The sequence below is a fragment of the Myotis davidii genome, unplaced genomic scaffold (genome assembly GCF_000327345.1).
Source record: "Myotis davidii unplaced genomic scaffold, ASM32734v1 scaffold1477, whole genome shotgun sequence".
NCBI lineage: Eukaryota > Metazoa > Chordata > Mammalia > Chiroptera > Vespertilionidae > Myotis > Myotis davidii.
In genome coordinates, this window is record NW_006288182.1 from 654546 (window position 1) to 679818 (window position 25273).

Genomic DNA, 25273 nt, shown 5'->3' on the forward strand with positions numbered 1-25273 from the left:
CGGGGTTATGTGTGAATTAGAATAAAATGTGAAAAACACTCGCACTGTGTGCGGGGTTGGAGGGGGCAGGGAAAAATGGTTCATGATTTGTAACAGCAGTCTCAAGGAGATCCCCAGAGAATCTGCTCTGACTTTAGAAGCATTTCCTGTGGACAATGGAGGGCCCCGCCTCATCATACTCTGGCTTGCTGATCCACATCTGCTGGAAGGTGGAGAGAGAAGCCAGGATGGAGCCTCCTATCCAGACGGAGTACTTCCGCTCCGGGGGAGCAATAATCTGCAAAGAGCAAACGTGATGAATCACGATCAGTCCCCGAGGGAATAGGAAGGTGGTCCCAGAACCATCTCATCAAACTGCCAGGCCGCCCCAGAAAAGGACTGCCTCCATGGTCAAAAAAGAAACAGGGTAAGCCTTGTGGTTGATTGGATTATTGCTCAAATCTTCACTCCCACCCCTCCGTAGGAAGATTGTACTCTTCCACCGTGTGACTTCGTGCTCGGCTCTGTATTTGCTTTGGTCAGTGAAATGTTAGCAGACATGGGTCTTGAAATGTTCTTCAGGCATGCACAGGCATACTCTCTTGTGCCTCTGCCATCTTCACGGAAAAAAACGTCCCCAAGGAGTTGCTGGCCCTTCAGCCCAAGTCCCATTGTGAGTGAGAGATATGGAACTGACCTGAGCTGGCTGGACCTACAGAGCTGCCTAGCCAAGCCTGACCTAGATCTGCTGGCTCCAAACTGACCTGCAGATGCATGAGCAGTAAATGCTAATGGTTATGTGCCCTGTGATTTCATAGTTGCTTGTTACTCAGCAATAGCTGACCAATACCAACATCTACAGGGGCAGTGCTGTTCTGTTCTTTCCTGGAATTGAATGCATGAGCAGCTTCCTCCATTTCTGAGTATGAGCCTGTCTACTCAGACCCTTAAACTTCATCTGTCAACAGCCACTTGTACGTGGGAAGTTCTTAAATTCATACATTGTTCATTCTTGTCACTGAGCTAAGCCTTTAGAAATTGGTTGTCCTGGCAAACAACTTTGAACTCCGCCTCAAAGTAGATTTAGAAGGACTGCAATTCTTCAACTAGTTTCTCAGAATCTGAAGGGTCTAAGAATTCAGTGCTAGAACAAACTAAAAACTAAATTGATTTTTTTTTGTCTCCTTAAAACCTCTCTACAGATGTCTTACATTACAGAGATCATAGAATTGTGGAATAAGAATGGTCTTTAGAAGTTACCTTATTTAGGCAGACAAAAGTCACCCCATCACTCCTTGAGTAGATACCTCAAGTACTGGCAGAACCACTAAGAAGGTAGCAAATTTTATTGCTGAGCAGTTCTGGTTGTGAGAAAACTCTGGGCTGTGTTGGGTTTGAAGTCCTCAATCTCAGCCTCACCCCCACCCATATCTCTCTTCCATATCCTTGAGGCTGGCTCATCTCCCCCAATTCCTCTATACAAATCCTGCTGTCCAACTTGTCTGGGATGTTCACACATGCGCACACACCCCTGAGCACCTTTGCTCATCCTATTTCCCCTCCCTGGAGTGCCCTTTCCCCTCCTCTTGCCTTATTTAAGTTTCCTTTCATTGATTATGTCCACTAATTAGATCCTAGGCCCCTTGAAGCCTGGCACATATTGTTAAACTCAGGGCAGGGGCTCACAAATGGGGACATGCCTCAAATCACTGGTGCTCATTTATCACTGTAGGTGGTGGGACTACCTCAGCCCTGATGAACTAGAATCTGGGGGTGAGGCTGGGTGTGGTATCCTGACACAGGGTCCTGGTAAAAAGCCCCATGTGGCAGGCCTCAGTACTGTGGCTGTTCCAGTGGCTCCCGCTGAGAAGGGACCACAGGTCCTCACCTGTTTTCTGGTGTCCTACTTTGCTTCCCTGTGCTGAACACCATGTGCTAGGCAGAAGGAAGGTCTGGGCAGCCTTCCTTTGTGAAGAAGGTTCTTAGAATACTGACATAGAGAATATACTTCCTCAGATCAGGCCTACTCCCCAGAGACCAACTTTATTGTGAGACTTGGTAACTTTCAACCTATTTCACACATGCATTCTATTCCCAACTCCTTCTAAACCCATTGGCATCAAAGTACCTAGAAGCCCTCAAAAAAGGCCTGTATTATTGACTGCTTGGGACCAGAGTGGGGAAAAGACAAGTGGGCTCCCATCCTGCAGAGGCCAAAGAAGTGCTAAGTCCTGGTAAGAAGCAGTGGGAGGAGGGTTATGGCCAAGTTGGGACAAACGGACTATCCAGGAATCAAGGAATGTCCCCATGAGTTCGAACCAGCAGCCTGCCCCATGGCCAAACTTTCTTTTTAAAACTTTCACCCTCCTTTGGGGTAACACCTAACTTCTTTTTAAAGTTTCTTCCCTTCTATTTCCCTCCTCTTTTATTTTTTTATACCCCTCCCCTTGATTTCTTCCTTAACCAGCTCAATATTCTCTTAATACGACATCATGTGATTATGTCTGAGAGCTCATGCAAAAAGTGTCTCCAACTCATCAGTGCCCAAGGAACATAATCCCCCGAGATGAAATTTGTCCCAGACCAGGATGATGCTGAACCCAGGAGGCCACTGAGCCACAGGCCTGGCAACTGGACTCTGAGCATCTCCCACGTAGACAGGTCATTGTACAAAGAACTGGATGGAAGGAATTGGGTGAAGACCCACCTTGATCTTCATGGTACTGGGAGCCAGGGCTGTAATCTCCTTCTGCATCCTGTCAGCAATGCCGGGGTACATGGTGGTACCCCCAGAGAGGACATTGTTGGCATATAAGTCCTTGCGGATGTCGATGTCACACTTCATGATGGAATTGTAGGTTGTTTCATGAATTCCGGCAGACTCCATGCCTAGTAGAGATCACGGTCTCTAGTCAACATCCATCACTCATAAACACCCTCACTTTCAGCTCCTCAAGTGACCCCCTTCTGTGGTTGCAATTAATGGTAGTTCAGGTCCTTATTTACCTCCCAAATGTATTAAGATCAGACCCTCTAACTAGTCATCACCCTGCCTTTAGTTTCCCTCTGTTTGATGGATCTTCCACATTGTTGCCTGAGATATATTCCTAAAGGAACGCTTTCATTGCATCATCTTTTTTCACAGCTTTATTGAGATATAATTCACTTGCCATTATATTTACCCTTTTTAAAGTGTACAGTTTAGTAGTTTCTAGTATAATCACAGAGTTGTGCAACTATTGCCACAATGTAATTTTAGAACATTTTTAACACCGTCCCCGTCCCCCCGCCCCCCGCCAAAAGAAACCCCATACCCATTAGCAGACAGATACTCCCCATTTTCCCTTTTACCCTTCCCCAGTTCTAGGCAGCCACTAATTTATCCCCTGTCTCTATAGATTTCCCATATCATATAAATGGACTCATACACTATATGACCTTTTGTGTCTGGCTTGTTTCACTTACCATGTTTTCAAGTGCATCCATGTTACAGCTTGTGTCAGTAGTTTATTCTCTTTCATATTCCATTGTGTACATATACCTATCATATCAGCTTTGATAGCCCTCCATTGCCCACAGGTTGACATTTAGCTAACTTAGCCTGGCACAGGGATCTTCCTACGTGCCAAACCAGCTCACGCCTACCGACCTGGCCTCCCACCTCTAGTCTTTTGTCCTTATGATATAATTTCACATAGTAGATAGAAGAATCTTGCTAAAATACAAACCTGACCTTGCTACACTACTGCCTAAAAACTTTCAGGAGATCGCCATTGCTGATATGATTAACCCCCACATTCTTAGTGTGGTCCAGCCATTCTCTCCATTCTCCCCTGTGTGAAAACACACAACAGGCATGCATACACACATGCGCACACGCACACACACACACACATGCACACACACACAGAATTCTTCCATCATGTCCCAAATAGAACATGACTTTTCACACCTCCATGCCTTTGCACATACCACAATCAGTATTGTATGTCATTCCCTATTCTGCACTCCTTCCACCCCTGGATACTATGAAATGATACTCTTTCTTCAAGGTTCTGTCCAAATATTCACCTCCTCTAAGAAGTCTTCCCTGGTTTCTTAGGCCTATAGCACTCTGTCCAGTTTGCTATCTACCTACCACTACACTGTATGTCAACATTTGCTTACAGGCCCACCTCTTCTTATACACTCCTCAGCAAAGAGTTGTCCTTGGGTTATTCTGTTATTTAATCCTTGTTACAACCCTACTTAGTAGGCACTATCATTATTTCCACTTTACAGATAAGGTTACTGAAGTTTGAAGATGGTAACATGTCCAAGGTTAAAACCAGGTCTGCCCTAAGCCCATCCTGTTTACTACTACAAATTTCAACCTCATGACCTAAATGCTGAGCGGTCCAAGAAGCGTTTTGTTTATTAACCTCATTCTTAGTTTCATATTATATTCCCTCTCCTACTTTGCCTTTATCTTGATTTCCTTTTATTTAAAATTAGATTTTACCCAGCTGTATTGTTTATGTATTTTGAGCACTTCCTGGAAAAATGTGGGCTATGTATAAACAATAAACAAAGAGTGCGTGACTCCTGGTGTTTCTCTTTCCATCCCGCGCCCACCCCTCCACCCTGCCCTCCTGATTGGCAGGGACTGTGGGCAGCACCTCACCAATGAAGGAAGGCTGGAAGAGGGTCTCAGGGCAGCGGAAGCGCTCATTGCCAATGGTGATGACCTGCCCATCAGGCAGCTCGTAGCTCTTCTCCAGGGAGGAGGAGGAGGCGGCTGTGGCCATCTCGTTCTCAAAATCTAGGGCCACATAGCACAGCTTCTCCTTGATGTCTCTCACGATTTCTCGCTCAGCTGGAAGCAGAAATGACAGAAAGTAGGTACTCAGCTCTGTTAGTTGGGTTGTCCCATTTTGATCTCTATGAACACCTTCGTACTTCTGCTTTCGATTCAGTCTTAGGATGAAAGTTAATTTTTTTTTATTCCTCTTCCTAAAGTGGGAGTTCAAAGTCTTGATTCCCAAGCAAAATGTTGCGTGGGCTTTTCACCTTGCTGTCTTTGCTCTGCCCTGACAGCGCTGCAGGCCTTCCTGAGGGTCTTGCAGGACACACTTCTGGGCTAGATGTAGGCTTATACGTTGTGATCTTACAGAATCTAGGAAGGCCCCTACCTAAATACTCTCTTTCCCAGGGTGGCCCCTGAAGCATGGTATCTTCCCCTGAGATATTCAGACCTTATTTGTTCCAGATGAACTATAAATGCCCCTAGTTAATGACATGCATCCCCAGATCTTACTACCATTCAGCATTACTGAAAATGGGCTCTGATCCTGGTGTGGACATGGACAGAGGTAGCAGGTCCCTGGGAAGAAGGGGTGCTGTGAAAGGGCACTTAAGGGGGCTCAGGGAGTGCTGCTTAGGATAAGTAGGTCTAAGCGTTGTTCCCCTCCCCAGGGTGTACTGGTTGGGAACCATTCTCTTAAATAAGGTTGCCTTAACTATCTATCCGGTCTTGTCCAGAGGCCCAGCCTCTGGCTACATAGAGCCTTCCTATCCACCCCAAGATAGTCTGAGGACACATAGCCACAGACTTCTCACCAGGCCTGGGAACTTCTGGTCCTAGATCAGATTTGGGTTTGAGCTGAGCTCAGAATCAGGAACGGGGCTGGATACCTGTGGTCACAAAGGAATAGCCTCTCTCTGTGAGGATCTTCATGAGGTAGTCCGTGAGGTCGCGGCCCGCCAGGTCAAGGCGCATGATGGCGTGAGGCAGTGCATAGCCCTCATAGATGGGGACATTGTGGGTGACGCCATCCCCTGAATCCAGGACGATGCCTATAGACAGAGGGGAAAGGACCTGTTAAAACTTCTCTTGTCTTTCATCTGTCTCTTTCTGAGGCCATTTACCCATGATTTTCAACAACCATGTTTTTTTTAAGTAGTTGAGAAAATTCACCCACCATAAGAACAATCTATCATATTTTTGTGTGCACGTCAATTTATTCTCCCAAATGAGACTATAGCCTATGGAAAGCAAGTAGAATGTCTCCTTGTATTCCTTGAAACACTTTTATGACACTGCACACTTGTCAATTTGCATCTAGACTGCACACTCTTTAATTGAGACTGCGTAATTTGTACATCTTTCAGGCATCCAACTAACACATATGCACAAGCAATTAGCATATTAGATCTCATAGGAACTATAAAAACCATTTGAAAAAAATAAAATTCTCTACTAATAAAATTTTTAGCAAACCATGAAGGGTAATAAGCTTTCTCAGCATAAGTAATCTCACTTGATCCTACAGCCACATCATAATTGATGGGGCAACCTTATAATAGCATTATTTTATTATTATTTACTATTGTCCTGGGTGCTTTAGCCAATGCAATAAGACACAAAATGGAAATAAGAGGTATTATTATGAAAAAGAAACAAAATTGTCATTATTTGAAGATGATGTGGTTGTATACTTAGATGAGAATCAACTGAAAAATGATTAGAGCAAATAAGATGGTTTAGTAAGGGCCAGAAGTAAAATAAATATCCAGGGACCAGTAGCTTACTCTTATACAAGATGTTCATCACAGCATAACTTATATTAAATAAGAAAAATTAGAGGCAATGTAAAGGCCCAGCAATAGACAAATGGTAAAATAAGTAAATAAATAATGGAGTCATCATACAATGGCTCCCAGGTCACCATTAGACATGATGCCTACAACAAAATCAAGTGCAAAGCACGGGGTACAAAACTGTATATACCCGTATTTCCCTATTACTGTCCTTATCACCTGTAGTGAAATTATGGCTTACTCCATCTCTTCCCCACTAGACTGTTAGCTCCACAGCAGCAGGATCTGCCTTGTTTGTCAGTGGTGCAATGTTTGCACATGGTAGGCAGGATTGGAAAATATCTGATGATGCATGCATGAATGAATGAATGAACATATCCATGAATACATGAATGAATATTAGTAAGGAAAAAAACCCAACCCAACCAAACAAAAGACCACAGAAAAGAATACATGAGTGAACGTGTGAATGATATTCAAGCTGTCAAGTCCCTATTAAAAACTTTTATTTTTAAGCCCCCTCTGTTTCCCTGAGCACCTTTCTACACCAAGGATACTTGCATATCCGCCATCTCAGTTTTTACTATTCCTGCTTCATGAGCAGAAACATCCCAGTATTGTTGGAAAGTGTGTATACGCTCCCAGACTGACTGCTGTGAGGGAACGGCCCTTGCTGGGTGTACCGGTCACGGTTGTTCACTGAACCCTTTCCATCTATACTGGGCACACTCCCCTCCACATGGGCTTCCCGTCTGTTAGCCCAGGGCAAGGTTTCCCCTGGGTTTTGGCTGTGGCTTTGATTCTTCTGAGCAGAAACCGCTATCCCTTCCTCTCTCTAAAACAGTGGTTCTCAGCCTTCTGGCCCTTTAAATACAGTTCCTCATGTTGTGACCCAACCATAAAATTATTTTCGTTGCTACTTCATCACTGTCATGTCGCTACTGTTATGAATCGTCATGTAAATATCTGATATGCAGGATGGTCTTAGGTGACCCCTGTGAAAGGGTCGTTCGACTGCCAAAGGGGTCGCAACCCACAGGTTGAGAACCGCTGCTCTAGAGTCAGAAAGGGCGCCATTACAATCAGGGCGACTCACCTGTTGTGCGGCCAGAGGCATAGAGGGAGAGCACAGCTTGAATGGCGACGTACATGGCAGGGACGTTGAAGGTTTCAAACATGATCTGAAAGGACAATGCAGAATTAAAGACGGTCTGGCAGAAATCACAGCACCTCTGGGCCCAAAGAATGGTTTGGACTCATTTTTAAGGGCAGGAAATATGCCTATTTACCCTACTCCCACCTCCTCTAGGGCCTGGCACAGACTATGCACAAGACAGGCTCTCAAAGAGTGCATTCTGTTGCTCTGATGTGTGATTGGGAGAAAGGATCAGGTGTAGCATCCACGTTCCATTCTTGTGCCAGTGCTCAGGCCTGGCTGGCCTCTTACCTGGGTCATCTTCTCCCTGTTGGCCTTGGGATTTAGGGGTGCCTCCGTGAGCAGGGTGGGGTGCTCTTCAGGTGCTACCCGCAGCTCATTGTAGAAGGAGTGGTGCCAGATCTGTTTGGGACAAAAGTCAGATGAGTCCAGCAGACTCCCAGTGGGCTGGGAAACTCCAACTGACACGCTGTGCTGAGGGAGTATGGCTCAGTGTTCTTGGATCTGGAGAGAACGGTCAGCCCTGGGAAGTTTTGATTGAAATTTAGAGGTTATATTGCTTCTCAACAGGGCCCCAGACAGGACTCGGATCTGGGGTCAATATACGTAGCATGTCAATTATGTCCGTCTGAACGCCTTTCTCTCCCCTGCTTTGTGCCTTGGGGGGCCAGGCCCACTGCATCTCTGTGTTCCTTGCTTTCTGGCTTCTGCCTATGTTTGGCTTATAGAAGATACCAGCAAGAGGTTGGAGAGGGAAGGAGTGTGTTTCTCCCGGGTACAGTGTGGCCTTTCATGAGCACAGCTCCTGTTGAGTGGCCCCTCTTTCAGGGCTCCAGCTCTCACGAAGTTTTACTGGCATTGCCCTCCCTACGCACCTCCTACCCGCCTCACACCCAGCAATAGGGGAGGAAGAGCTGCCCTCTGTTGCTAGTACTTGGGGGCCTCAACATCCCTTGCTGGTTCCCTTTCTGTGCACATCTCTGTAAGCAGCGCTTCCTTAAATTAACTCTCAAGCCCCAACTGGGAGTGTGCTGTCTCCTGCTGGGAAGCTGACAGACACGCTTGAACCTTCCTTGTATATTATGACCCGGCCAGGCGCGTTCGAGCAGGGTTTCCCCACCTCGGCACTTTACTTTATGTTGGACACTCCTTGTTGCAGGGGCTGACCTGTGCGTTACAGGATGTTTAGCAGCATCCCTGGCATCCACCCACCAGGTGCCAGGAGCATCTCTTTATCTTGAAAGAGGCAAACATGTCTCCCGACATAGCCAAAGGCCCCTGGGAGGCAAGTCGCTCAGTGGAAAACCCCGGTTCCAAAGGAAGTTCTTTCTCTCTGTGTCTAGGTCCCTCTTCCGTGATCCAGGCCCACAAAACAGGAGTTTTTTATTTCTTCATTTCCGAGAGATTTCATGTTTAATTTCAGAGGCACTTGGCAAAGAGAGCCAGGGGCCTAAGGCGTGGATTTTCTCAGAGATGGGCACAGGGTCATTGGATTCCACTGTGCCCACATATTGATGAGCCACTGGCTTTGTGCCAGGACGATGCTCAAGGTAAGGAGTGCAGATATGAACCAGACATGGCCCCTAGATCTTAGTTTCAAGAGAGGAGAAAGACAGGCAAAAATGACAAAAGACAAAGACACCCACATTTTAAGTGGAGAATGAGGCAGAGGCAGTTCAGTCGGAGGGTTTAGGTGGGCCCTGAGGGCAAAGGAAGTCTGCAGGGGCGGAGAAGGGAACCCAAGGCAGAGGGAATGGCACAAGCAGAGGTCCAAGTCTCACAGAGACACAGAGCAGGTGGCGATCAGTCTGAATGAGCTGATGTCAGCATTTCTTCTAATGTGGTCCCCAGATCCCTTCTATCAGCATCGTCTGGGATAGCTGTGACAGGTGCAGGTTCCTAGGCATATCTCAGACCCACAACGCACAGTCTTTAAAGTACATTATTAAAAAAAATTGACTTTGCAAAACATCCTGTAATGCAAACATCTGCACTTCATTTTATTTCTTTTTGGGGGGGAGTTTTTATAATGTACTTTAAAAACAAAAGATACCAATAATGTTAAAATTAGAAAAAAATTTAAGAGGAATAAAAATCTCCCATATTTTAACAAAAAATTGACTTTTTTCTTCTTCCTAACCTTTCACTCATCAATTTTCAAATTTATCACTATCACCATTTACTTATTTCATATACTTTGTTTTATTTACTATTATATTATTAGTATAATACTTTCATATTCAGTTTTGTTTCTTGCCACTTTTCAGTTCATACACTATAAATTATTTGGAATGGCAATGAGCCCATAAATTAATTTTAGAAGATTTGACAGCTTTACCTTATTCTGTTTTTAAAAATATGTTTTTATTGATTTTAGAGAGAGAGAAACATCCATTGGCTGCCTCCTGCACACCCCCTACTGGGGACTGAGCCTGCAACCCGGGCATGTGCTCTGGCCAGGAATCAAACCAGCAACCTTTTGGTGCACAGGACGATGCCCAAGCAACTGAGCCACACAGGCTAGGCCCGTTTTTCTCCTAAGACACATACTTTATTTTTAGTAGTTTATTTAAAGAGTTCATATTGTTGCCCTGGACAGTGTGGCTGAGTGATTAGAGCATTGTCTCTGCTCCCACGCCCCGTCCCGCACCAAAGGGTAGTGGGTTTGATTCCTGATCAAGGGCATGTACCTGGCTTGTGGGTTCACTCCCTGCTTGCCAGTCAGGGCTTGTGTGGGAATCAGCCAATCGATGTGTCTCTCTCACATTGATGATTTTTTTTCTCTCTCTCACTCCTCCTCCCTCCCACTCTCTCTGAGAAAGCAATGGGGAAAAAACATCCTCTGGTGAGGATTAACAACAACAATAAAGAGTTCATATTGTTACTACTATGAGTAAAATGTTTTTGTCTGTTACGTTTTTGATTTATATATTGTTAGGTATATACAAACAGTATGTGCCATTTATTGAGCATTAAGTATGTTTCCTACCTTGGGATTATACTAAGTATTCCCCTAATTCAATCTCCCAAGCAGCCTAAGGAAGAAAGTATTTTTATCTCCACAAATTAGGAAACTGAGCCTTAAGGGACGGATTTGCTCCCGGATCTCCCTGTCCCTGGCTGTGTTCTTAATGGTTCCGCTGTGTGAAGCAAAAGCTATTGTATTTTATCTATTTATCTCACATCCGGAGTGACTGAATCTAGGATCTGGAGAAATGTACAGTGAATTACAGATTTCAAATCAACATTCTTTATTCCCAGTGGCTGCCTGCTCAATAAGCCCTCTATTACATCTCAAAAGGCAGTCAGTGCAAAACAAGAACTCTGAGACAACTGTCAGCAGAATTTATCAAAGGAATATTAAAAAGGTTCTATTAGCATTTTGCACACATGATTTTGTGATCACAGACTATATTTTAAAAAGTGCTCCTTCCACACACCTTCTTACACACAAAAAGGGCTTCTAAAGCCCCCGAGAGAATCTTACCTAAGATTTTCATTAGAGAACCATCACCATAACATAGCAGCAGTGCACCTATCTGAGGTGATGGCAGGGAATGTTAGAAGGAGGCAGCATCAGCATTGGAAGGAAGGAGGAAGCGCTGGTGCAGAGTGAAGGCTGTGTGAGGGATGGAGCTGGGAATTCGGCAGGACCAGGCAGGTCCTCAGATGGCAGACAGGAAGTTGGGGACCTTCTCTTGGTGAGTGAGGAGCTCCTGGAGATTCCTGAGGAGGCGAATGACAGGATCTGACCTGCTTTTAGAAAGAGAAGCTGTGCAGCCGTGTAGAGAATTAATTGGGTGAGTGAGACACCCGTCAAAGGAACCAGTCAGGAAGCCATGGCAATAATTCTGTGGGAGATGTCAGCATCCCTGGTTGGGTATGGCCATGGGGAAGGACAGGAAGGACAGGTGGCTGTGAGAAGCGTTTTAGAGGGAGAGTTGACAGGGCACAGAGGACTGTGAGATCCGAGGGTCACGGTGATGTCTTATCATTAAGATGAGCACCCTAAAGGGGGAGTTCACCAGTACCTTCTCCATGTCGTCCCAGTTGGTGATGATGCCGTGCTCGATGGGGTACTTGAGAGTCAGGATCCCTCGCTTGCTCTGAGCCTCATCCCCCACGTAGCTGTCTTTCTGGCCCATTCCCACCATTACACCCTGCAAAAAAAGGATGTGAGCTGCCTGAGGGCTCCCCTCGGAGGGACTCAGTCATCAGAGGGTTTCTGAAGAAAGATGAAGGTAAGAAAATGTCCTTCTTCCCCAGGAAACAGAACAGCGGGCGATAAGGGTGAGGCAGACACCAGTGAATGAGGGAGACAAGGAGAGAAGGTGGAGGGTTTCTTGTGAGCTTGTCTCTCTTTTTCTCCTAAGACAATGTCATTTTCTGAGAGAGAGCAGAGTTCCTCCACACACTTCCTCTCCTTACCTTACTTCACACACACACACACACACACACACACACACGTACTTGTCCTCCTCAAATACCCTACGCTTACACTTTAAACCTCCAAATTTTTGCTTCTGGTGTGTGTTCTCTCCATATACTGAAATCCTCCTTAGCCTGTTATCCCTTTTTCTTTTATTTATTTTTTAAAATATATTTTTATTGATTTTAGAGAGGAAGGGAGAGAAAGAGAGAGAGATAAACATCAATGATGAGAGAAAGCATTGATTAGCTGCCTCCTGCACTCCCCGAACTGGGGATCGAGCCTGCAACATGGGCCTGTGCCTCAACCAGGAAAATGATACTCAACCACTGAGCCACGCTGGCCAGGCAGTTGTCCCTTTTTGTAGAAAGTCTTCTCCTTCCCTTGTTCCTCCATTCATATTTTTAAAAATTATTAAATTAGAGAGAAAGAGGACGAGAGAGAGAGAGAGAGAGAGAGAGAGAGAAAGAGACATCAGTTTGTTGTTCCACTTATTTATGCATTTGTTGGTTGATTCTTGTATGTGCCCTGCCGGGGATCGAACCTGCAACCTTGTCATGCTCAATGGGGTATTTGAGAGTCAGGATCGGACGACACTCCAACCAACAGAGCTACAGGCCAGGCCTCTATTTAGATTTAATTTCTCCCTCTCCTGAGGAAATATTTTGCCCCTATTTCCGCCTGTGATCTCAAATTAGTTGTGGGTATATCTTCATGGAATACACATTTCTTTTTTTTTTTCAGTTTTTTTTTAATTTCAAGAAAAATTATTTTAAATGAGTATACATTTCTTAAAGGCAAGGGGTTTAATTGCATTTTTTAAAAGGTTTCTTCCAAACTTAGCAACCTCAAAGACTTAAGCCAGACATAATGTCATCAGTGCATGCCTGACAGATGTTTTTGGTTCTGCATATATCTATTTTCGGGGTCCTGTTCTATTAGTTAATCAGAAGAGAGAACCCCACCCTCAATACACATACACATACCCTCTCACACACACACACTCATCCTCGCTCAGTCACACACACACACACACACACACACACACACACACACACACACCTCAGCATAGTCCCCACAATGCAGTGCTTCCTCCTAATGCCTCAAAGCCTTGTGTCCGGACGAGCACACACCTGGTGGCGAGGGCGGCCCACGATGGAAGGGAAAACGGCTCGGGGGGCGTCATCTCCTGCGAAGCCAGCCTTGCACAGGCCGGAGCCATTGTCACACACGAGGGCAGTGGTCTCCTCTTCACACATGGTGAGTGTGGCCAAGTGAACCGGGGGCTGGAGCACCTTTGGGGTTGAGGGAGAAGAGAACTAGTCAACTGAGGGTCAAAAACATGTTGGAGACGGTCTTCTTGACTTTGGTGCCTGAGCCCACCGGCAGCCAGGACCCAGTTCCAGGAGGCACCGTGTGGACCTGCCCTCCCAGTCCCTGGCCATCGGGCCCCTTCCCTCCCCCCTGCTGACATGGGCTGAGTTGTGTATCCCAAGTTCATGTGTTGAAGTCCTAACCTCCAGGAAGAGTGTGAGTGTGTTTGGGGATAGGGCCTTTAGAGAGGTACGTAAGGTAAAAGGAGGTCATGAATCCAATATGATGGTGTCCAGTATAACTGACCCAATAGGATGGGTGTGTTTATAGGAAGAGGACATTGGAACAGAGACATGCAGAGGGGAGACTGTGAAGAGGCCCGAGAGGGCAGCCATCTCCAAGCCAAGGAGAGAGGCCTCCAAAGAAACCAATCCCGCCAACACCTCGATCTCGGACTTCAAACCTAAAGAACTGTGAAAAAATAAATTTCTGTGGTGTAAGCCACCCAGTCAGTGATAGTTTGTTACGGCAATGCTAGCAAACTCATCTACCTGCCTCTTAAAAACCCCAAATGGCTACAAAGCTATAATCCATTGGAGAGAATCTTAAAAGACTTCAAGGTTAGGAAAGGAGTTGAAAAAATGTGCAGCACACATAACAACAGATTATTATTTAATATATATATTACAAATCAGTAAGAAAGGTGTAAACAGCTCAAAAGAAAAACAAAGATGATGAAAGGATAATTGACAGAAAAGGTGATGCAAACACCCAACAACTGCATGAAAAGACGCACAGCCTTACTCGTTACCAGGGAAGCGCAAATGCATAAGAGGCAGCAGAGTGTGAAGATTCAAAGTTTTATAATAGATGTTGGCAAAGGTGTGGAAAAACTGACGTCATTAACTGGAGAGGCACACGACTTGGAACTACCCCAAAGTCCAGGGTACGGGATCCTATCCTGAGATTAAAAGAAGATCCGGCCGGTCTCCATGGGCCCACCTGGCTGGGTTTCTAAACCATTCCACTGAGTGAACAAAGCAAGTTGCAGAATAGACTGAATAGCATGAAACCATTGGTGCGAGTTATTTTTTAAAACAAACCATAAAAACAATATGGTGCATTTTCCATAATTTTCTAGTTGTGGATATAAACACAGCAAAAAGTTCGGGGGGGAGGGGGGGGAGGGATCTAAGACTGATCATAGTGATTGCCTCTGGAGGTGGGAAGGGGCTGGAGAGGTGCCAGCTGTAATGTTTTACATTTTTACAAGGAGACTGTACTCATGAATAGCTTATAATTAAAATCAACATAACATATCGTTAAGGGAGACAGATGCAGGAGGTACAGGGGAAACGCACAATCCTCAGGGTAGAAGCACCTGACGGGGAGGGACAGCCTGAGAGGAGAGGAAAGCAAGAGGTTCCTGATGAGGCTCACTGCCCCCTGCTGTTTCGGACAGAGAAAACAGAGAAGCCCTCCTCCCATGCAGATACCTAGAATGGGACGGCTGCAAATTGGGGAGGGGATTCATTTTTCCAACATCTGTGGCCGGTTTTCTTTTATCGGGGAGGTTGAAAGACAACATCTGGCACTCCGTGATGAAAGAGAAGCAGCAGACACTCAAGAGGCAGTGAACCATGGCCCTCGAGCCTAGGAAGCCCTGGGTGGGACAGCGTAGCTGGAGTGGGAAGGCCCTCGCTGCAGGGTTAGGAGGCCAGCTTTCAGGAGTCCAGAGAAAAGAGGCTCGAGGCGTGGAAAGAGGAGGTGGCGGTGGAAGAAGCCCCAACTGCGCTGCATTCAGGATGTGGGACCAGGGGGAAGGAGATGGGTGCTACGGGAGCCCTGGTCCTGGCCCGTCGATGGCCTTATGCTGAAGAGGGACAGAGTCATCGATGACCAAAGCAAAGAGGAGACAGAGCCACAGGCCTGTGAACACGAGGTCAGGAAGGCCGAGTGGAGAATGAGCAGAAGCTTGTTAACAGAACGTTAAGGCTGAAAGGAAGCCCCTTCCCGTTATGTTGGAAGCGCAGAGCGCACTAGGAGAGCGGCCCCTGTGACTTGCTGAGTCCAGCTCTGCTTCTGTCGCGTTGATCCTCGTGACCTCCCCTGGCCATGGAGATCAAGTCCCAGCTCCCCAACTTGTCCCACAGGGCCCATCGGGGTCTGGCCCCTGCCTGCATCTCCAGGCTCATCGTCCCTCCTGCCCCCTCTCAGCCTCCTCCTCACTTGGGCCATGTGGAGTTTGTTTCCATTCTCCGAGCTGTGTCACTTCCTCGCTCTTCTGAACCTTTAGGGTCTGGAAGGGCCTTCTCCCCACCCCTGTCACCTGTCAGGCCTCTGGTTGACACTGCGTTTTCAGGAGGCCTCTCTGGCCACTGGTCTTGGTTAGTGGCCCCTCTTTGCCCCACAGCACCTAGAACCCGCCCGAGCAATGATCAACTCTGCATATCCTGGCTCGCGTGAGCTCCGTGAAGGCGGCAGCCAGGTCTGCCTTATTCCCCGTGATTCTTCAGTGTGTCCGACGTAAGTATGCCACAGAGTGGGCTCCTAAATGTTTGTTATCCAAATGAATGAGCGAATGAGCCAACGGCTGTCAAGAAGAAAGGTTTTCAGAACCACAAAGTAGGACAAACACGGGTAAGAGGAACTTGAGGTCTGAGGTGAAGTGGAGGTTAGCACCTTACTGCTCAGAGCAGTGCTGTCTCTGGAGCCGAGTCGTTCTGGGCTGCAGAGAAGACCTGCCAGCCTCCTGCCATGTTGGAAGAACGGAGAAGTGAAGGGATATGAGACCGGAGATGGGCAAATCAATGCCCATCATCATGATCAAAAGGAAAAGAAGGCAGAGCTCTCAAACCTCAGATACCCTTGATATGTGGGTCAGGTTTCCAGAGGCGCTGTCCCAGAAAGCATTATTGTTGTTGTTGTTAATCCTCACCCAAGGAAATTTTCCCATTGATTTTTAGAGAGAGTGGGAGGGAGGAAGGGAGGGAGAGAGGGAAGGAGCGGGGAGAGAGAGAAACATTGATGTGAGAGAGACACATCGATTGGTTGCCTCCCACACGTGCCCAGACAAGAGCCAGGGATCGACCCTGCAACCCAGGTACATGCCCTTGACCAGGAATTGAACCGGAAATGCTTTCATGCACTGGCCGACGCTCTAACCACTGAGGACACTGGCCAGGGCAAGAGAGCATTTTTAAGGAAGCTGTGATTTCTGATATTTGTCATCATTTACCAAGAGCAAATGTCAGTGTGACAGCCCTCCCTTTCCCCCCAGGACTGCGGTGCAGGAGAAGGTGGGAGACATTGAGCTTAATTAACTTGATCTTGGCACCTGACAAGGTCTCCTGTGACTTCCCTGTTCTTAAAGCCAAGTGGGCTGGACAGTAAATCCAGGGGCATATGTGTAGTTGCCTGTAGCTACTGAAAAGTGTTCACTGATGGATCAGCTCAACTTGGAGACAGTGACTGGCCTCAGGCTCTATGCTTTTCTTTTTTTCTTTAATCCTCACCTGAAGGGGAAAGGAGAGAGAGAGAGAGAGAGAAAGAGAGAGAGAGAGAAAGAGAGAACCGGAACATCGAAGTGTGAAAGAGAACATTAATCGGTTGCCTCCTGAATGGGCCCCAACCAGAATTGAACCCACAACCTAGGTATGTGCCCTGACCGGAAATCGAACCCGCAACCTTTCCGTATACAGGATGATGCTCCACCCACCTGAGCCTCAGGCTCCACTCTTGTCCTTTTCCTCACGTGCCGTTTTAATAAATGAGTTGGATAAACATATAGAGCACATGCTGATGGAACTTCCAGACAAAACAGGCTGGGGGTGGTTTTAAATATGCTGGACGGAAGAACCCACCCCAAAGCAGGTCTCAGAAGGCAGAGAAGACACGCTGACCCCAATCAGAGCCAAGTAATAGGATAAACATGGGGTTCTGCCTGTGGTCTGAGTAACCAACCTGTGGAAGCTCTCGCTCAGCATCTGTGAGCGGGGCCCGGCCCTCGCGACAGCCAGCAGTGCGCTGTGGCCGGGGTAGAAGCTGACCCACCTCTGGCCGGGGTGCTGTGGCCGGCGCCGGGGTCACCCTTATTGGACAAAGTGTGGGGAGGTGCGCTTGCATTCACTGCGGACATGTCAAACTGCACTACTTTTTGGAAGGTGAATTTGAAAACTACTATTTAAAAGCCTTAAAATGAATATATAGCTTTTGTGTATAATGTCCAGGGTGGACAAAAGTAGGTTTACAGTTGTGAGTATGTGAGACAGTGTATTCTTGCATTATTTTTTTAAAAATATATTTTATTGGTTTTTTTACAGAGAGGAAGGGAGAGAGAGAGATAGAGGGATAGAGAGAGAGAAACATTGATGAGAAAGAAGCATCGATCAGCTGCCTCCTGCACACCTCCCACTGGGGATGTGCCCACAACCAAGGTACGTGCCCTTGATTGGAATCGAACCTGGGACCCTTGGGTCCGCAGGCTGACTCTCTATCCACTGAGCCAAACCAGTCAGGGCTATTCTTGCATTATTATTCATTAATTATTGTAATACTTTCCATGTGAACTACTGTATATATCTCTTGATAGAAAAATGCATGTGTCTTTGATGCCACAAAGGCACTTCTAAGGATTTACCCCTGGGACACACTCATAGTTCAGTGGAAAGATTTGGCCAAGAGCCAGCTCATCACAGCTTTGGTTAAAATAACCAAAATGAGAAATTGAATAATAAATAAATTGGTTTGCAAACTAATTGCCAGAAACCCCCTGCAATGGAGGGAGCAGGATATTCGACGCAATGGAAAAGGCCCAGCGGCTTTGTCAGGTGAAACATGGCAGTATCTTCCCTGTTTCCAATTTTGGTAAATGCATTTTTTAAAAAATAATATTTTTAATGGGGCCCTTCAAATCTATTATCTATTGAATCCTCACAGAAGCCCTGAGGGAAGGTATTTTTATGTCGATTTTGCAGATTTGGAACCGAAGTCTCTGAGAAGGAAAAGAAAGTCGCCTGATGCCTCCCAGCCGGGGAGAGGCATGGCTAGCATCCACCCCAGGCAGTTTCCAAAGCCTGGGCTTGCCCCTTCCTCACCACCTTAATGAAACGCTCATAACTTCTCCATGTTTGGTGCTTTCGCTTCTGCCTCTCATCTCTCCAGCACTGTCGGCAACAAAAGCCCTAAAACAAAAGGGTCTGTGTTCTTGTCGCTGAGTCTCTGGGCCCCTCCTAGGCCAGGATTATGTCTGCATTTATGGTTAGAGACCCTGCACGTGCCTTGTTTTCAGCACATAGTAGGTGCTCAATTAATGTTTGATGACAAATGTTGTATTACAGCCCACACCTGAGAGGCCCCCTCCCAGACCTGGTCTGCGCTGCCCCTGGTGTCCTCAGGTCCCCACGGTCCAGTGTCATGACATTTTGGTCACGGGGACCTGATTTAGGACCAGGCGGGGACGGCTTTCTCCGCTGTCCAGCAAACAGCTGTGTCTCTGTGTTCCAGCAAAGCCACACCTCCCTGACTGTCCTGGAGAGTCCCCTCAGCCTCTCTCTCTCTCTCTCTCTCTCTCTGAATTTGGAGCCTCTGAAAGACAGGGCAGGCTCTGAGGGGCTGGATAGGGCAGGGGCTGGCGTGTGAGGCTCAAGCCTGTCTGGCTTTTCAGGGAACCTTTTTGTCTCCCCCTGAGTTGCCCACACACAGAAAGAGAGCATTGAGCTTTGTTTCCCAGCAGCGGAGACAAGCCACAGAGCAACGTCCAGCTGTCAGCAACGCCGGCCTTCTGCAGCCTTTGGGTGGGTTTAAATCTGCTTTCTTGAAGGCGGGCCCAAAAGAAAAGCAGGGGAGGGGAGGGCGGGTTCAGGGCTGCTGGCCTGGAGTGGCGCCTGGGGGGGGTGGTGCAGGGGGGCACGCTACCCTGGGGAGAAGGGTTTTCCACGGAGCCTGACTCTCCTGGAAAGTCTCTGCCGGGAGAGAAATTCTGCACGCTCCCAGCTGCCTGCTGGTAACTGGCGGCTAGACTGGAGCATGTCAGAGGGGCCGGAGCCAAAGGCGCTGTGGTTTCCTGGGGTCATAGCTGCTCTGCGCCCGCAGAAAGCTGAGGGAAGTGTTCTGGCTCCGTCAGCATGTCCTACATCTGGGCTTCATTGAGGACTTCGCGAACCTAGAAACACAGCGCTCCCCTCCTTTCCAAAAGCCAAACACTTGAATGTAAAGAATTTGCTCACTCACTCATCTCCTTGCGCCCCCACCCCAGCCCAAGCAAATATGAAGACAGAGGCGTAATCCCCCTCCTGGCCGCTCGAAAGGTTTGGCCTGAGTTCCCTCCACCGCTCCTTTCGTTGCCCTTCTCCTTCCTCCTGCACCCCCGCCCCAGGGCCCAGGCCCATGTCTCCTCTGGCCTTCAGTTTCCTCAGCTATGAACTGGCAACCTTAACATCTATCTCTCAAGGTGATGGATCAACGAAAATAACAGGAATGAAAGTGATTTCTAAATTGTAAACCAGGACCAGCCAATTAAGGCCTGTTTGTATGTGGCCCACAGGCTTTCACATTTTATTTCATTTTTTAAAAATATAATTTTATTGATTTCAGAAAGGAAGGGAGAGGAAGAGAGATGGAAACATCTATGATGAGAGAAAATCATTGATTGGCTGCCTCCTGCACGCCCCCTACTGGGGATCAAGCAATGCCCTGACCAGGAATCGAACCAGGACCTCCTGGTTCATAGGTCGATGCTCAAGCACTGAGCCGCCAGTAAGGCAGTTTTGACATTTTAAAATGGTTGCCAAAAAGCCAAAGAGAATTGTTATAGGAAATTCAGATTTCAGTGTCTGTAAATAAGGTGTTACTGGAACAGAGCCATACCCGTGTTTGCTCACTTACTGTCTATGGCTGCTATTGCTACCATAGGGGCAGAGTTGAGTAGTTGCTACAAAAGACTTTTAGGCTCACAAAGCCTAAAATATTTACTACCTCACCCTCTGCAGGAAAAGTTTGCTCATCCCTGTTTAAAGGGCTGCTAACATCATTCTTCTCTCTCCTGCCCTTCTCCAGCCGCACTGGCTCCCTGGATGAAGTCTGTGGAATATTGGAAGGAGCTGAGTGATCCCCTTCACAAATCAATGCTTATCAAAAGTTGAATTCACACTAGTTTCCAAAGGCATTTTAGAAATTAGCGGCAAGTTTAAATCCTTAAAGGAAGGTCTCCGAGAAGGTGAGACTTCAAAGAATAGTTGGGGAAATATTTGGGGGTAGGAGCTTTAAAGGACATGTAAGCAGCTGCCTGTTATAATTTGCCCGCACATGCACATTCCTATGATCAAAGGGCCTGGCAGAGAGAAATCACTCCAGGAAAAACATTCCTTCCATGAAAAATCCTAGCAGCACCTCTAATTAAGTGCAGGGTATCTGGACGTGGTTGATATATGTTCATTCAGTTTAAAACAGCTCCTGGTTAGTGGTATTTCGGATCCTCAGATTCTGTGGTTTGGGCCTGCTCTGCAGGCTTTTACCTGGGCCTCTCATTCACTCTCCCAACTCAGTCCGGACCCCTCTCCAGGGCTCCAGATGCACAGAGCCAGCTGCCTGTGGGCATCGACACCCCATGCCCTCCCCCAGGCACCTCAATTCTTCCTCCAGGACTGCTCTCTAAACTGCAGTTGTCCCTCAGTGAATTGCACCGCCCACCCTGGAGTCTATGCCCTACACCCCAGCTCCTCCCTCCTCCCTCCCAACCAATCCCCAGAATGTCTTGATTCTATCTCCATGCCGCCCTGCACCAGCAACCCCGGACACTTTACAAGGCGGGAGCACTCTTGCCCTGTTCCAGTCCACTCTCCTCACAGCGGCCAGAGCAGCCCTTTCAGAGAGCAGATCTCTCGCTGTCGCCCTTCTCTTGTCCCCCTTTGCTCAATCCTTTAGAGCAGTGGTTCTCAACCTTCTCAACTTTATTTTTTTTCCTTGTTTGAAACTAGCCCACAGACTGTAAGCACTGTGAGGCCAGCTTCACTATTACTTTTCCTCCTCCTTCTGGCCCTTTAAATACAGTTCCTCATGTTGTGACCCAACCATAAAATTATTTTCGTTGCTACTTCATCACTGTAATGTTGCTACAGTTATGAATCGTCATGTAAATATCTGATATGCGGGATGGCCTTAGGTAACTCCTGTGAAAGGGTCATTCGACTGCCAAAGGGGTCGCAACCCACAGGTTGAGAACCGCTGCTTTAGTGTGATATAGAAAGCCCTGATCATCCAGCCCTGCCCACCCCTCTGACCTTAGCTGTCCCTGCTTTCTGCCTTGAAGTCTAAATTCAGTAGAGCTGAGCCACTTAAAGATCCCAAAGAACATGCTTCCTCTCTACTGGGACTACCCCAACTGCAGGAACTAGCTCAGGTATCCCTCCTCCAGGAAGTCTTCCCTGATAACTCCTGGGCCGAAATGAGGGGCTCCTTCTGGAGCCCTTTTATATATTTATTTACTCCAACATTCTCATCTGTTTTTTTGCCTCTCCCAGTGATTGCAGAAGTCCCTATGCTGACTCTAAGGATCCAGAAGAGTGTCTGGCACTTAATGAGCGCTCCATAAATATTGATGGAGTCGACAAAGGGCAGGAGGAAAGAAATCGTGCCTCGAGGTTAGGATGTCAGGCTGCCCACCTTGATTTCCCAGGCCTGGCATGTAGACTCTCCCTGCTCATTAGTTTCTCCAGTGCCCATTCATCTCTGCTATGAGGTGGGGAGCTCTCTTTTCAGCCCAGGGGATACGATAACCGGTTCAAATCATAAACGCAAACCCTGAGAGCCTCCCTATGCAAAGTGCAGCCCACACCTACAGCTCAACACCACCTGGGAGCTTATTAGGAATGCAAATTAGCAGGCCCTGCCCGAGCCTCCTGAATCAGAAACTGGGGTGAAGTGCAGTCTGTAGTGTAATAAGCCCTCCAGGCGATGTTTAAAGTTTGAGCAATCAGGGTCAGGCCCTGATAGCACTGAGCTGAGCACTTTATACATGTATTATCTCATTTAATCCTCACAACAGCACTGCCAAGTAGGTAGTATTGCTACTGCTCCCATTTTACAGGACAGCACGTTGCGGTCATTCAGTAACTTTGGTAGCCCGCCGTCCGCATCCACGGCCTGCACCACTACACCTTCTGCCTCAGCCATAAAGAGATGTTAGCAGACTCTGAACGCAAAGTGGAAAATTACCAGAGTAAAATGAACGATTGCCCGTTGGACCTCCCCACACAGAGGACGCTCCAAAACTGAACCCTGCCCTACCTTCAGTCCCGGTGTGCCTCCTGGGTTCCTCATCCCAGAGCCCTACCCCTCGGCCCCTCAGCCCCCCGGTCTCATTTTCCTCTTAATTACTTGCACACGTGTATCTTCGTGTGCGTGTGGTGGTGGGTAACGGCATTGGCAGGTGGTTTCACAGCTGGGTGTGTCTTTGGGGCAAGTTGCTCAATTTCTCAGCGCCCTTAACAGAGAATGAATTAGAGGGCCCTTATGTTCCTCCCACCCCCTAAAATAGTGGTTCTCAGCCTTCCTAATGCCGCGACCCTTTAATACAGTTCCTCGTGTTGTGGTGACCCTCAACCATAAAATTATTTTCGTTGCTACTTCATAACTGTAATGTTGCTACTGTTATGAATCGTCATGGAAATATCTGATATGCAGGATGTATTTTTATTGTTATAAATTGAACATAATTAAAGCATAGTGATTAGTCACAAAAACAGTATGTAATTATATATGTGTGTTCCGATGGTCTTAGGCGACCCCTGTGAAAGGGTCGTTCGACCCCCAGGTTGGCGACCCACAGGTTGAGAACTGCTGCCCTAAAACTACTCGATGCCATGGAACACTGGTTCCTACCCACCCCTGACTTTCCACCGCTCCAGTGACCCGACAGCCTTCAGGGATGGATGAAATGTTCTGTTCACCTCAGCCCAGCTCAAGTCAGAGGGTAGTGAGACCCACAGAGGACTGAAGTAAATACATTCTTATTCCCCACACAGACATCTCACAGACACAGGAGCCATCATTAGCTCTGATTTAAACACCCTGAGAAGAAGCAGGTTTTCTGAACAGCATCTGCTCGCCTAAGACAGTCACCTAGCCATTCGGAGCTGTGACAAAGAACAGGAGAGTGTAGGCCTGCGCTGCCCTGGCCAGCAGGGTGAGCAGAGACTGCAGATGTTCTATCCCACCCATCACCCGGTTACGAGGACAGGGAGCACCCATCCAGACTGGAACAGCCCTGCCCCGGGACGTCCCATGGCCAGAAGCAGGCAGCAGGGCGCTCGCAGGCCCACCGAGGGCCTTGACGTGTGCAACCGGGGCCAGCGTCATGGACGCCGGGCCAATCTGGAGGCGCCGCCTGCACCCAGGGGGCCAGGCAGCTGCAGGAGGCTGAGCCTGCGACGCTGTACAGTACTCACCGAAAGTAGGAGAGGTCCGTCTCCCAATGGCTGAGGGCTGGTGTGTCTTTGGCATAAACACCAGAGCAATATAAAACCCCAGAGGCGGATCTTCTTTACACAGAGTCCCTAAAAAGGCCAGCTGACGGTGTGTTAGCAATATTACCATATAAGGCGCTTTTTTCAATAAATCGGCCTTGGGGAGGTGGGGACGGAGGGTTGGGTAAGAGTGAATTATCATTTGAAAAATGTATGCAAAAGGACTTGAGTGGCAACATCCCTGGTGCTGGTGGATTTGTTCCTTTTATGCTGTACTCACATAAACAGAACTCACACCAGGCCTTATAAGCTGCCCCGAGTGAGGCCAGATGCAGCTCCGCTCCTGGAGGGAGAACCATACCAAGAATGGCAGTGGGCCTCCTCCCTCCAGGCCTCCTCCTCGGGCCCTGCTGCCTGCCATTCTGGGTCGGGCCGGGACACCCATGCAGTGTCTTCAAAGTGGGTGCAATGGTGCCTGGCCTGGTGCAAGCCCGGGACAGCTCAAAGCTGAAGGGAAATGCCGTCCATGCCTGGAGGAGAAATCCCCTGGGTCCTGCTCACCCACTGCCCTTCACACAAGCTCCCAGCCCAGGGCTAAGGCACCTGGGCCCCGGACACCTTCAGCTGCCCCCAGAGCTTCACTGCCCCCTGCCTTCCACCTGTCCTCACTGGACCCCCTACCAGTCCCTGAATATTGGGAGTTACAGACCAAGGGAGCTCTCTTAGGGCTAAGGCACAACTAACAAGACTCACAGCTTGTAGAATTTTCCCCTGTCCTGTGGTTCTTGCTTCTGTTTGTTTGCTTGTTTGTCTGTAATTCATATACTCTCCCCAGGTAGCTGTTGCATTTTGCACTCCACCAGCTGCCAGCTCTGTGACAATCACCTTCACCTCCACATTCCCACAATCCCAGTACCTCAGGCCCCACCCAGACCTAAATGACCAATTGCCCACTGGACATCCCCACGCAGAGGATGCTCCAAAATGGAGCCCTGCCCTCCCAGCAGTGCTGGTGTGCCTCCTGGGTGCCCCACCCCCAAGTCCTTCCCCTCGGCCTTTAAGCTAGAAACCCCGAGTCAGTCTGACCCCTCGCTCCCCGTCATGCTCCACAACCACCTGGGCACCCTCCTGGTGGCCCTCCTCCGAAATGCCTCTCAGTCTGCATCCTCCCCTGGCCCCTCCGGTCCCTCCTGCCGGCCTTGTCCTGCTTTAAGCTCTGGTCCTGTCTGGCCTGGAGCCGCCATAGCTCCCTGACCGGCCTTCCTGCCCCCGCCCCATCTTCAGACCCAGTGGTTCCCAAAGTCTGGTCACCAGGCACACTGGACGGCAGCATCAGCATGACTTGGACCCTGT

At 48.0% G+C, this 25273-nt stretch overlaps 1 protein-coding gene across 1 annotated transcript; it reads right to left on the minus strand.

Annotated features, from left to right (window-relative positions):
* Window positions 1-74: 74 nt before the first annotated feature.
* Window positions 75-23982, minus strand: ACTG2 (actin, gamma 2, smooth muscle, enteric). Its single transcript, XM_006760027.1, has 9 exons — window positions 23903-23982; window positions 13277-13438; window positions 11746-11874; window positions 8006-8116; window positions 7655-7739; window positions 5653-5814; window positions 4643-4834; window positions 2687-2868; window positions 75-277 (listed from the first exon to the last, which is right to left on the minus strand). The coding sequence occupies exons 2-9, from the start codon at window positions 13400-13402 to the stop codon at window positions 134-136; spliced, it is 1131 nt and encodes a 376-aa protein (XP_006760090.1). The 5' UTR covers window positions 13403-13438; window positions 23903-23982; the 3' UTR covers window positions 75-133.
* Window positions 23983-25273: the final 1291 nt, after the last annotated feature.

What these genes read in the sequence shown, in the direction of transcription:
- ACTG2 (XM_006760027.1), bottom strand. Translation starts at nt 13,402, where the DNA reads ATGTGTGAAGAGGAGACCACTGCCCTCGTGTGTGACAATGGCTCCGGC. An exon ending in TGGGCCGCCCTCGCCACCAG is followed by an intron (nt 11,875 to 13,276) that starts GTGTGTGCTCGT and finishes CTTTTTTTGCAG; the next exon opens with GGTGTAATGGTGGGAATGGG. An exon ending in CTATTCCTTTGTGACCACAG is followed by an intron (nt 4,835 to 5,652) that starts GTATCCAGCCCC and finishes TTCTGCTTCCAG; the next exon opens with CTGAGCGAGAAATCGTGAGA.